The sequence below is a fragment of the Zosterops lateralis genome, assembly GCF_965231275.1.
Source record: "Zosterops lateralis genome assembly, chromosome: 8".
Taxonomy (NCBI): domain Eukaryota; kingdom Metazoa; phylum Chordata; class Aves; order Passeriformes; family Zosteropidae; genus Zosterops; species Zosterops lateralis.
The window spans coordinates 31,609,512-31,622,947 of record NC_139768.1 but is presented as its reverse complement, the minus strand read 5'-3'; the positions used below and the strand labels follow the sequence as shown (position 1 = coordinate 31,622,947).

Genomic DNA, 13,436 nt, shown 5'->3' with positions numbered 1-13,436 from the left:
CCATCACTGCCATCACTGTGCTGAAGTTCAAGGGCAAGGCCAGGCTGGACTTTGGGGCTTGGAGCCACTTGGGATAGTGGAAGGTGTCCCTGCCCATGGCAGGGCGTGGCACTGGGTGGGATTTTAGGTCTCCTTGAATTCTTAAGTCCCAGGTTTACCTCAATTCTTCTTGGTTTATCTAAATTTACATCAAGCTACTCTGAGGATTATCTAAGCCTGGTTTCCCTGTGAGGGCCACCTCTCCTTCCCACCTTCTCCTTCCCAACTCTAATCAACCAAATCCAGCTTTAATCTATATTTTAACTCCACTCTTGTTAGCCCAGTCTTTCATGTCTGTTTTTCCCCAACAGCTGAGGTTACTGCTGGCTCTCAAAAAAATAAGAGCTTCTGAACAGCAGCATTGGCATGTAATTTCCTCCAAAATCCATGAGCAAGTTTTCCAGGGAAGGCAGATTCCCGTGTGTTTTAACCACATTCACTACTGTCTTTGGGATGCAGCAGCAAATGTTGTGTGGATTATGGAGACTGGCTGCTGGCTGGAGACTGCAGACATCTAAAAATAATTAATAAATGTTATTAGAGGAAGGAAAAAAGCTCCTCAGTATTCCATTTTCAATGTGATTTCTGAGCATTCCAGCCGAGACACCAACTACCACAGTCAGTGTTCAGTTAACAGCATTTTCCACCCGAGCCAGAACCATCTGCAATGATGGAATGATGCTTTGCATATCAGGAAGGGATTTTTATTTGACAAATGTATTAATCAACAGCCAGAATAGCATTTATGCCCCTGAACAACTTCTGTAAATTCATGGGGAATGTTTTTATTCCAGCTGTCCCTTGCAGCATTTATTGAAACCCCACAAGTTTCCCTGATGGAATACACGGTGTTATTTCTGTTGGTATTATGGATTTAATGGTTTGGAAAAGCAGCTCCTCATGAATCCCATTAAGTACCCTGCCAGCCAGGAGGGAATCCAGCCTCCACCTGCACTGCTGATGGGGTGGGATGAGGAACAAGCTTTGGGGGCTCAGGGGAAGGGGGCAGAGTTTTTCCCAAAGTTTATCTGTTTCGACTTCTGAGGGAAGAATTGGGGTCCCCTCTTCCAGGCAGGCGGGTGGGATTTACATATTTGAGTGGGAAGGGACCCACAGGGATCATCCAGCCCAGCTCCTGGCCCTGCCCAGACACCCCAACAATCCCACCCTGTGTCTGGGAACGTTGTCCAAGCACTCCTGGAGCTCTGGCAGCCTCGGTGGGGTCTTTGGATATATTTTGGACGTAAAGGTGGAAACCTCCCCGTTCTGCCATGGCACAGGGAGTGAGCCCACCCTGCCATTTGGGGACGGAATTCAACTCCCAGAGGAAGCAAATCAGGCAAAAAGAGGAATTTCCAATTCTTTCTGTGCACCCTGGGGCTGTTTCCCCAGCCCTGGGAGTGGTGCATGGCAGAAACCCCCTGCAAAAACTGTTGCCCTAATTTGTCTATATCCCCCTTTCTGTCTGTAGAGAAATTCCTGATATTTATTTTTTTTTCTCTTTTTGCCCATAAACAGGTGGCTTTCAGCTGGATTCCAGCAAGCTTTGTGCCTTTTGAACTGCCAGTGGCTCTGTTTAGTGGTTTAGTGGTGGATCTGGGCTCTTGGTTGGACTTGATAGTCCTTGAGATCTTCTCCAGCCTTAGTGATTCCTGATCCTATGATTTTAGGATTCCATCTGTCTCCCAGTTTGGGTTGGAGCAGCAAACTGGTGTTGATGGGAGTGCCCTTCTCGTCTCCCACAGGTTTGGCCACTCTGGTTTGAGTTTGGTGGAGAAACACCTCCCCAAGCTCCCACCACGTGTGATCCACATGCTGCTGGATCCCGACCTGCCCCTGCCACCCTGCAAAGTCTTCTCATGCTGACTTCTGGAGTAGACATGCCAAAAAGGCTCTGAAGTGACAGGAGTGACCCTGGGGTGTCTGAACAGTCCCCTCCTGTGATATTTAAGACTTTTCCCTTTCCCTGCTCCTCAGGACCTGGTGCTCTTTGTGCAGCCTGTGCTGGTCCACAGCTTTCCAAGTCCAGGAGCAAAGAAAATTCCAGAGATCAGCTCATTTCAGGAAGAGATAGATGCAGAGTTGGGAATAAAAAGCCAATGGGCTAAAACACAACTGGATTTCGAGGTGCAGGGAGGCTGAAATTCCTGTTTTCATAAGGATTGCAGGCTGCTGGGTCTGCTTGCATGTGAAGGAGCTGTGATGTCCACTCTGTTCAACAAGAACTCCAAGCTGCTGGTGTTAGGGGAGAAACTGACAACTGGATGTCAAATCTGACACAATATTGAGGCTACAGAGGAGCAGAATTGAATCAGAATTGCAGAATCTGTAAGATTGGAAAAGACTTCTAAGCTGGCAGTGTCCAAGGCCAGGCTGGAGGGGGCTTGGAGCAGCCTGGGATAGTAGGAGGCGTTCCTGCCCATGGCAGGGGTGAGGCTGGATGGGATTTAAATCCTTGCAACCCAAACTGGGAATCTGTGATGATCCTGTTATCCCAGCTCTCCAGTGGGGATGGGCTCTCCTTGGATTGGGGTTTGTTTGATAGAAGAAGTCAAGCCCCAGCTTTTCCCCAGGGCACACACAAACCCTGGGCAGTGGATTAATGAAGCTCTCTGCTCCTCCTCTGTGCTATTAAAGCACAGCAAAGTCTTTAGGACTGAGATCTAGAACCCAGGGATAACAGCCCAGGGATTTTACAGGATGGGACAGGTTTTTCTATCTGGTGTGGAAAACAAGGAAAGCTCAGGAGAGAAAAACCTGAGCATGGGTTATTTAATCATGGTGTAGGAAATGCTGCTCTTGGGAAATAAAGAAAGCACTGAAACAGGAGGAATTACTGCAAAGTTCATTTAGCTAAGTGCCTCTTTTTAATCACACCCAGAGAAGCTTTTGTCTCATTGGGGTTTTGAGCTGCTTCATGTTCCCAGTGTGCTGCCAAGCCCCTGTTTAACTGCTCTGTTTCTCAAAATACTGGAATCGCAGCTCAAAGCTGGAAGTTCAGCTTTGTTTGCAGATGGCAGCAATGGAGTCATTCTGTTTGATGTTAAATTGCAGGTTGATTTAGCAGGAAATGTGAGACAAACTCTTCACTCCTGCTGCTGTTCTTGGACAAGTTGTGCTGCCTGAAGTTCATTCCACACTGGTTTGGGCTGGGAGCTCAAATCCCATCCAGTGCCATGGGCAGAGACACCTTCCACTGTCCCAGGCTGCTCCAAGCCCCAAATTCCAACCTGCCTTGGACACTGCCAGGGATCCAGGGGCAGCCACAGCTGCTCTGGGCACCCATGGTCTCCCCACTCTCCCAGGGAAGGATTTCTCCCTCATATCTCATCTAAATCTGGTTTATGTGAGTAGATCTTAGAAACTTGAGTGAATTTTGATTTAAATGGAGCAAAGGTCTGATTTATACAACATTTCAAACTTGGAGAGGAAATAGAAGGTCAAGGAGGACGGTGGCACTAGGAGTTTGGATAGTTGGGTTTAAAACATGCCATGGCTTTCCTGTGAGATTATTTTCTTTGCAGCCTCTGAAGGGTATGTGGCTTTTCCCTCTGTCCCTTTTCCTCAATGTCTTTTTCCTGCTGAAACTAAATCCCAGCTGGAGAAGGGGAGCCCCAGCCCTGGAGCCTTTCGGACAAGGGACAAGAAATTGTCCCTGGGCTGTACAAAGCATCTCAGTGTTGTGATTATTTCCATTTTCTCCCTGTCATTTCTGTGGAGGCCATTGTGGGGTTCAGCTTCACCACTCCTACAGTCCCAGAAGAATTCATTCCACTGCTTTATTTTATATTATTTAGTCCAAAACTCCTTCATTTCTCTGCATGTCCTTTTGCTCAGCAGAATCATTCTGCTCCTAACATCCTGTAAAAAGAAATCTTTCACGTTGCTTTACACCCAGACAGCTGCAGTTTGACTTTCCTTTTCCATTTTAGCTTTTTAGGGGCCATCACTTCAGGGTACATTTTAATTTTGTCCTATCCAAAGCCCAAGGGAGAAGCTCAGAGCTCAGGCAGCAAAATAAATTCAAGCCATGCCGTTGAACTAGAAAAGAAGTAAGAGCTACAAAGCAGCTCTGAAAGCCGAGGTGACATCTTCCCTTTGGAAACTCTGGAGCTGAGTGCCTGGGATGCTGCTCCAGGGCTCCAGCCCAGGGGTGGCTGCAGGAGGATTCCTGCAGAGGGAGGGGCACCCCGGGCATCCCCTGAGCTCCTGCAGCAAAATTCCTGTCCCGAGACCTCCATGGAGGCAGCTCAGCTTTGGGATTAGGATTGGGATGTTTGGGACTGGTTATGGAGGGAAAACAAACTGTTGTTCTCCTTCTCCTTCTCCTTCTCCTTCTCCTTCTCCTTCTCCTTTTTTTCTGCTCTTTCTTCTCCTGCTGCTTCCTCTTCTCCTGCATCCTGTCCTTCTTTTTCTTCTGCTCCTTCTGCTGCTTTCTCTGCTGCTGCTTCTGCTTATCCTACTCCTGTTTATTTCTGGTCTTTCTTCTTCTGTTTCTGCCTCTTCATCTTCTTCTGCTTCTTTTGCTGTTGCTTCTTCTCCTTCTGCTCTGATTTTTCTGTTCCTTTTGCCTCTTCTTCTTCTCCTTCTCTTTCTGCTTCTTCTTCCGCTTCAGCAACTTTTTCTGCTGTTTCTGGTTTTTCTGCACCTGCTTCTGCCTCTTTTCCTTCTGCTGCTTCTTCTTCTTCCTGTTCTTCTGCTACTTCTGCTTCTTCTCTGTCTTCTGTTCTGCTTTTTCTGATGCTGATTCTGCTTCTCCTACTTCTGCTCTTTCAGCTCCTTCTCCCTCTTCTCCTCTATTCCAAGTGGCACTTCAATTAAACTTTTCAATAACCAAACCCCACCGTGCTGGAAAGGTGTCCCAGGTCAGTTATTTGCACCCAGTGCAGGCATTTATGGCACTTCCCTTGTTCTTATGGTTGTTACTCAGGAATTAAAGCATCCCGTGGTGCAGAATTATAAATGACAGTGTCTGGCTGGGAAAATGGATTTCCACCTTGGCTTCCTGCTGCTCTCCCTGCTCCACTGAGCTTTATGGCAAGTTGGTCATTGGAGCAACTTCTGTAGCTAAATAGTCCAGGAGCACCTGGAGATGAAGGGGGAAATAAAGCATTAAACCACTGGTTCGTAACTTTGGAGAAATGATCATTAATTTTGCTGCATGCGAGCAGCTCTTTAAAAAAAGAGTTTTCCTTCCAACTCCCTTGTGGACAACTAAGAGCTGGGAATAGATTTCCTGGATGTGAATGGTGTTGTCCCATAGGGAAAAACCAGTGGATGAGGGTGAACTGCATATTTTAGATGTTTGGGTAGCAGGATCAGTGGCAGAGCTCTGTGAGGGACCCTGGGGTAAGGAGAGAGGAAAGGATTTTCTCATTTGGTGCAGTCCTGCTTGGGGACTCAAAACAAGGCCATGAAGGTGTTGGAATGAATCCAGAGGAGGTCATGGAGCTGCTCCCAGGGCTGGAGCCCCTCTGCTCTGGAGCCAGGCTGGGAGAGCTGGGGGTGCTCACCTGGAGAGGAGAAGCTCCAGGGAGAGCTCAGAGCCCCTGCCAGGGCCTAAAGGGGCTCCAGGAGAGCTGGAGAGGGACTGGGGACAAGGGCTGGAGGGACAGGACACAGGGAATGGCTTCCCAGTGCCAGAGGGCAGGGCTGGATGGGATATTGGGAAGGAATTGTTCCCTGGGAGGGTGGGCAGGCCCTGGCACAGGGTGCCCAGAGCAGCTGGGGCTGCCCCTGGATCCCTGGCAGTGTCCAAGGCCAGGCTGGACTTTGGGGCTTGGAGCAGCCTGGGATAGTGGAAGGTGCCCCTGCCCATAGCAGGGGGTGGAATGGGATGAGTTTTAAGATCCTTTGCAACCCAAACCATTCTGGGATTCTCTGATTTCCCCTGATTTTTTCTCCTCTTCTCCAGGGATGTTCAGACACAAGGGGAAGATGTTTTCCATTGATCCATCCCAATCCCAGGGCTGCCCTGCCTTGTTCTGAGCCTTGCCATAGCTCACAAGGCCTGGAAAACAAGGAAACCTTCCCTGACATTAGACTTGGAAGGTGTCCTTGTGTGGGACTGGATAATCTTTAATGTCTCTTCCATCCCAAACCATCCCATGGTCCTGTGATTCATGAGAAACCAAACAGCTTGCTGATATCTGTATCATCCTCCCAGAATCTTCCACTAGGCTCCTGCCACTGTTACTGCTCAGATTCAGGCCCCACAGGTGCTGCCACCTGGAATTTCTGCTTGCTTTTAGGACCCTTTTTGTTCCCCCACTACCACAAAGTGCCCTGCAATTCTTCCTGCCTTTCCTTCTCTGCCAGCGGCAGAGGAATTCCTGCCTTCCCAGAGCGCAGTTCCTGCCCCACCTGCATTCCAGGACTCTGCTTTCCATGCTGAGGATTCTCTCTGAGCTATTTTTTAGTTGCCTTTTTAGTGCTGTTCTTCCTGTTCCCTTTTTAATAGTTCCCCACATCAACTTCTCCATTTATCAACACCTTCCCTTCCAGCACAGAACTGTGTTAAGATCCCCTCTTTAATTGGAAATATTAATTTTCCTTGGGATTGGAGCTCCTGTAGGCACTGAGCTAGAACTGATTTGTGATCTCTTTTAAATGTGAATTTATTCCTTTCCTCCTTCCCCTTCCTGTATTGCTTTCCATGCTCCTGGCATGCCAGTGAGTCAATTTGTCCCTGAATCTCCACCTTCCAGGAGAGATTTGTGTTGTTTTTCCTCTTTTCCTTCCCCAAATAACTGGAGACATTTTTCCACACCCCACCTTGCATTGAGTGAACCAAATTAGTTCTTTAATTTGAGACTTCTGACCTACCTGAGAGCCTTTCTGGCTTTCCATTAATCTCCCCTCACACACATCAACTCTCCATCACACTCCAAATAGGATTTGGGAGTGTTTCTTGTGGCTTCCACCTTGTTCTTCCTGAATTATTTCAGCTTTCAGTGTTCAGGACTGAAGAAGATTTCTGAAGTAGCAGATTTCTGGAGCAGTTTGGGAGCTGGTGCTCATCCAGAGGTTAATTAAAAACCTGTGCAAACCTGTGAGCTGTAGGAATGTGAGAGGAGCAGAGCTGGCTGCGGGAGGGATAAAAGGTGACACGGAAAGGTTGTGTAAAATAACAGGTTATAAAGAGCAAATCAGGACGGGTAATTAGCAGGGCTTGTAGTACAAGTGGGTTGAAATTCCAAGGAAAATACCTGGTGTAATTGAACACTTCCTTCATTAATCCCTGCCACCACTTCTCCTTAAGGCTGAGGAGTTCAGAGCCTGCAGGAGATAATGGAGAGGTTTGGGGGACACAGCAAAGGTTGGGAGTGGTGTTAGAGGAAAAACAAATGCCAGGGGCCTTCAACTGATCAAGTCACCCAGGGTGATGTTATTCCTGAGTAATTCATCAGTTTTCTGTGACATGTTGGGACAGGAGTCTGGGTTACTCCAAGAAAAATCCTGGGATCCTATGCAGTACCTGCTGCAGCTTATTGTGCTTAGCCCTGCCTGATAGATGTTGTCAGGTCTGTTTAAAACTGTTAAACTCAATAGTTTCAGGCACCTTTTAAATACTCTTATTTAATTTATATTTAATACTCCAGGTGGTTTTGTTGAAGAACAGAGTTTGGTAATAAAAAATTTCCCTCTGCTTCTTTCCTTGGTCTTATCTGATCTTCTCCAGGCAGGTGTCACTCCTAAGCAAACCTTACACACTTCCTTGGAATCTTGGGGTTCCTGGAGCTGACTGGAGTGGAAGCAGAGCTCCCTGGAGGGAGGAGCTTCCTTTCCTGCTCACAAAACCTGCATTTATTATTTGTCACCTCAAAGACCAGGGATTGAACAGCAGCCCAAACATTCTATACATGGAGCCTTGGACACTGCCAGGGATCCAGGGGCAGCCACAGCTGCTCTGGGCACCCTGTGCCAGGGCACAATTCCTTCCCAAAATCCCATCCATCCCTGCCCTCTGGCAGTGGGAGCTGTTCTCTGTCTCTGCATTTATCCTTGCGCAAATTAAAATGTCTCCTTCCCTACTGACAAAACCTCCCTGGGGAATAATGGGAAAGGACCTGCTGGAAAATGGGATATCAGCATGGAGTCATCCTTGTCCCAGTGCTGTTGTTAGACACTTGGGACAGAAGCATCTGAGAATAAAGGAATTTATTCCTGCTCCAGCTGTTGGATGCGTCCTCTCCATCACTCCATGCTGTATTCTGGAGTCTGCTGGAGCCTCCCTCAGGATTCCCAGAGTGTTTGGAGGGATGAAGCAATTCCATGTGCTCCTCCTGTTTAGTTAAGTGTGCTTTTATCAGCATTTCATACCTTAAACAGGAGGGACCAGAAATAGCTGGAAATGGCTGTGTTTTCCCCCATGGTCATTTCCACAATATTCCCTGCAAAACCCAACCCAAGTGGGAGGATGGTTTAATAGGAGTGGAATTTTAATGTTTTGTCTGCCCAAAAAAAGCCCTGAGGACACAAAGTTGTGGCTGTTTCTTTGCCTGAAGGCAGATAAACAAATAATTTTTGGGATGAAATAGCCCTAAAGCCAAAGTGAGCTGATGAATTCCAGCTTGGGGTACAAGGGAATAATAATTTTCAGGTCTGGTAACTGCCAGCAGCACTTGGGCTGAGGATGATTCACCTGGTGATCCTTGAAAAAACTTGGGAAGATGCCTAAAGAATGCAGGGCCATCTGAATATTGCATTTCATTTTGGAATTAATGCCCCTGTTGGCTGCTCTGATGTCAAGGATTTTTTTAATATTCAGGACTCCCCCACCTATCTAACATAAAATATGTCATATTAAATAACATCAACAGTATTTAGGTTGCTTTTTCTGTAAATATTTAACTTAAAACTTTGCATTTCCCCCCTTTATTTCACTGCCTTTGCATGTGATGAAGGGAAAAAGGAGCTGATGATCCTCAGTCACTTGGTTCACAAAAAAAAAAGCAAAAAAAAAAAAAAGCAAAACAGCCCAAACTTGGCCCTTTGGCAGGCTGGGGATGTGATGGAAGTATTGAAAATAAAGCGAATTAAGGCCTGGAGTGGTTTACTAATGAATAATCCCTGTTATTTAGAGATTTAGGGCTGTTCAGCCTGGAGCAGAGAAGGCTCTGCATGAACCAGCTGGGTCATATCCCAGGGCTGGACTCTGCACCCTTCTGTTCACTCCTTTCAGCTGGGATGTATTTTCGTGGGTTCCCAGGTAAATAAATGGGAAGAAAAGTTTGGAAATAGTTCATTTTGCAGAAGAAGTTAAAAATTGTTTATTGAGTTTTTTGATTTGCTTTAATCAGGCATGTTGATGGAGAGAAGGGTTTGATTCATTTACTGAAATAATTGATTTAGATCATTTCAGGCAGCTTCAATCAGAAATCAGGGCTCAACCATGGCAAGCATTTAAAATTTAAACTTTCATGATAACATCTCCACCCCCAAGCAGTTGTGACCCAGGAAAGCTTGATGCTTTTACCTCAGCTCTTCCCTGTTTCTCCAGCAGCATTTGCTTTGTCTTCAGCCCTCGAACCAAAGCAGAAATCTGTCACAAATCATAATTCCCATCAATCTGTTTTCTCAATGTGCAGTTCAAATATTCTGCAGTGCCCAAATCCCCTCACCTGGAGAGCTCCTACAACTGCAGCCATACAGCAACTGCAGGTTTGGGCATCCCTGTCCAAACTCCTGCTGGTTTTTGGACCAGCAGTGATTTTATTCTGGGCTGTTCCAAAGATCAAACAGAGCCCCAGCTATGGCATTTTGCTGGGAAAAAGTGTAAAAGAGGCAATGAACTTTAATTGGAGCAGCTCTGATTGCAGGATGATGTTTTAGATTATTGAGTAAGGAAACTCCTGTTGCAGACACATCTGCTTCTATCCTGTTGTTTCTCATATTTCTTTCTGGTTGTGCCTGCTTCAGTCAGGGAATGGGATATTTTATATTTTACTTCCAGCATCCAACACGGGCTCTGTGGAGAGGAATAGGCCAGGAAATCGCTGTCTGTTCTAATTCCCAGTGGATGCTGAATTTGTGGGACACATCCCTGATATATTTTTCATCTCAGGGCACTCCTAAATAGATAACTTTGAAGTCTTTAAGAGCATCAAATCCCACAGATTCCCTCCTGTTTCTTCAGCACTGACAGGGGATTTCAGCACAACAGGAGATGCTGCTCATGCTGATTATAAGGGTCCTACTGACATTTAAATCTCTACCCTGATTAGCCTTTAGTAAAGCAGCTGTTTGTCATTAAGGCAAGAGAAATGAGATTATAAGGTGTGATTAGTGGTTTAATTAACACAGAAGTGCATTGTCTGCACTTTATCCAGTTCCTGGGCTGCATGGACTGCGGGAGGCCTGGTATATGGATTTATAAAGATATATATAGGATGTAATAGTGTGTTGTGGCTGTAAAATGAGAGAGCAGCACCTCCCCACAATTCCTGATGGGGAGAACAGGCTCTGCTGCCAGGGAACTGGGACAGGACAAGGGGAAAGGGCCTCAAGCTGTGCCAGGGGAGGCTCAGCTTGGACAGCAGCAGGAATTTGCCCATGGAAAGGGTGCTGAGGCCTTGGCAGGGGCTGCCCAGGGAGGTTTGGAGTGCCCATGGCTGGAGGCGTCGCTTTGATTATAAAACTAAAAATGCTTCTCCAAGAGAAGTTTCTGTGTTGAAAACCAGAAGAGGCTTTAAAGGCTGTTCTGCTGTGCAATTTGAGAAGAAATCTTTGAGTTTGCACTTTGAAGGTTTTTCCATCTTGCAAATGCAGTTAGGGATAAAATCTCATTAAGAAGAAGGTTTGGGAGCTGAAGGACCAGCCAATCAAAGCACATTCATTTCGTGGATCTTATCAGTGAGAGTATTTGTAAATATTTTTCTGAAAGTCTCTTTGCTTCGTGCTGTTTCATGCAGTCAAATGAGGGTATAGGGATGGAATTTATTGCATTTACTCTCTGAAAAAAGAAGAAATTAATAAGAGTGTAGAGGGCTGGGGAATAGCTTTAATCAAACTGTTTCTCTAAGGAGAAGCCCCATTATAAACTGTATACACTCAAGCATTTATGGCTAATGCAAATGTCTAAGCCACAGCTGAAAACTGGACCTATTGAGGTTCTCCTCCCTACTTTATGCACTGGTTTTCCCTGTTTTTACAATGGAATTTTGCCTCTGGAGAATAGGATGTGACGTTTGGTGAGTAACTCAGAAGTCTTGGCATTCAGCAGGGACTTGAAAAGTAAAGCTGGAAAAGATTGACTCAAAACCTCCCCAGCCTGGAGGTGTTTCATTATCAGGGAATAACAGGGCTTGCGTCTGGAAATTTCCTTGAGGTTTAAGGAGGAGTTTGGAAGCAGGATGGAACCTGAATGGATTTTGCTGGATAATGCATTAGAAACATCCCAAAATCACTCAGGTTGTGATGGACTGACCCTGAATCCTTGCTCACCTTGGGTCTTCCTTGATTTCTCCTCTTCCCAGAGCTGCTTTCAGGCCATCTTTCCAAAGCCCCACATCCAACTCCCAAACCAGGATTTTCCCAATGCTTTCAGTGCATGCTTTGATGTCCAGCAACTAAGTTTCCTGGTTTGCAGTGTTCCCCATTCCTGTGCTTGCTCACCAATGACTTCATTTTCCTCTGCAGTTCACAACAGGAATTTGGACAAATTTTTTGCTAATCACATTTTCCCCTTGTCTTGTTTTGTTTTTTTTTCCAGCTCTCGTAAATGTGAAACTTTGGGCTATTGATCGGCAATGTTTTCAAACAATAATGATGAGGACTGGCCTCATCAAGCATACTGAGTATATGGAATTTTTGAAAAGGTATGGCACTTGTTTATTTATCCAAAAATCCCATGAAACTGCCGTCCTCTCTTGCCTTTTTTTTTTTCTTTTTCTTTTTTTTTTTTTTTGTGAGTGCAGTATTTGATTTATTTCCTTCTCATCTCTTTTGGTTTTAATGATTATTATGGTGATGATGATGGTGATGATTTTTCTTTGCTGTTTGCCCATCCTCCTGAGAGGAGGGGGAGCTTTGCTGTGGGGGAGTTTCATTCCTGTTGTGAGTTATTCATTGGCAAAGAGTCCCAGAGCCGAGGGGTGAGAGACAAGCTTTCATGTGAGTCATTCAAAGTGTGTCAAGAAAGACACATTTTTACAAAAAAACACGCTTTCAAGGGAAAAATCTGGGGTTTCAACTTGTTCTGATCCATTCAGGGCGTGTTCTTGTGCTTCTGGAGGTAAAATGTGAGTTTTTAAAAAAGCAGAGCTTCAGGTTGCTGTAAAATGCAGGATAGATGAGTAACATAAAGACAGAAAAACAAATTTTTCACTTATTCTATTTGATTTTCCCAAAGCTTCCTTTATTTCCTTCAGAGATTTAGGCCTTGGAGAGGATCAATAATGAATAATCCTGGTTAAGTGGAGAGCTGGGCGTGTTCAACTGGAGAAGAAAGGCTCCAGGGAGAGCTCAGAGCCCCTGCCAGGGCCTAAAGGGGCTCCAGGAGAGCTGGAGAGGGACTGGGGACAAGGGATGGAGGGGCAGGGCACAGGGAATGGCTTCCCAGTGCCAGAGGGCAGGGCTGGATGGGATATTGGGAAGGAATTGTTCCCTGGGAGGGTGGGGAGAGGCTGGAATGGAATTCCCAGAGCAGCTGTGGCTGCCCCTGGATCCCTGGCAGTGTCCAAGGCCAGGCTGGAGCAGCCTGGGACAGTGGAAGGTGTCCCTGCCCATGGCAGGGGAGGCACTGGATGGGCTTTAAGGCCCCTTCCCACCCAAACCATTCTCTGGTTTCATGAAATCCAGTGCCACAGTGTCAGGAATAGATTGTTTCATGTCACCAGGATGATCCCAAAGGGAAGGAAATGTCACCAAATTACAGGGAAGGGAAGGGCCGGGCCACTGTGGGGTTTCCAGCCATCCCAGTGCTACTCAGACATTACTAAGCTGTTACTACACCAGGCTTGTCCCAGGTAGTATTGGAGAAGAAGGGGACTCAAGGAAAAGGAAATAATAGCAACAACAATAATATTATTAATGATAAATGTTAATAATGCCATTATTAATAAAATATTAGTTTATACAAGTAGATGTTATTTAAAATGTGTGTCAAATAGCACATATAATATAAATATATAAAATATAACATCTATGTTTTAGGTTGGAAAAGCCCTCTAAGATCATTGAGTCAGTATTGGAAAAGAAAGGGACTCGGGGAAAAGGAAACATTAATAACAACAACAATATTACTAATAATAAAATGATAATACTTACATTAGTAATAAAACATTATTTAATACAAGTAGATTTTATTTAAAACGCATATTATATAGAACATATAAATATATAAAATATAACATCTATGTGATTCATTGGATCTTTTAGGTTGGAAAAGCCCTCTA

At 45.5% G+C, this 13,436-nt stretch overlaps 1 protein-coding gene across 2 annotated transcripts in view; it reads left to right on the top strand.

Moving 5' to 3' along the window:
• Window positions 1-13,436, top strand: part of PRKG1 (protein kinase cGMP-dependent 1) — a gene marked incomplete at its 5' end in the record, with an annotated part of 363,931 nt that overhangs the window by 216,485 nt on the left and 134,010 nt on the right. For both annotated transcript variants that reach the window (XM_083866088.1, XM_083866089.1), the window contains one exon: window positions 11,753-11,858. In XM_083866088.1, coding sequence (XP_083722214.1) covers window positions 11,753-11,858 — 106 coding nt within the window. The remainder of the gene's footprint in view (window positions 1-11,752; window positions 11,859-13,436) is intronic.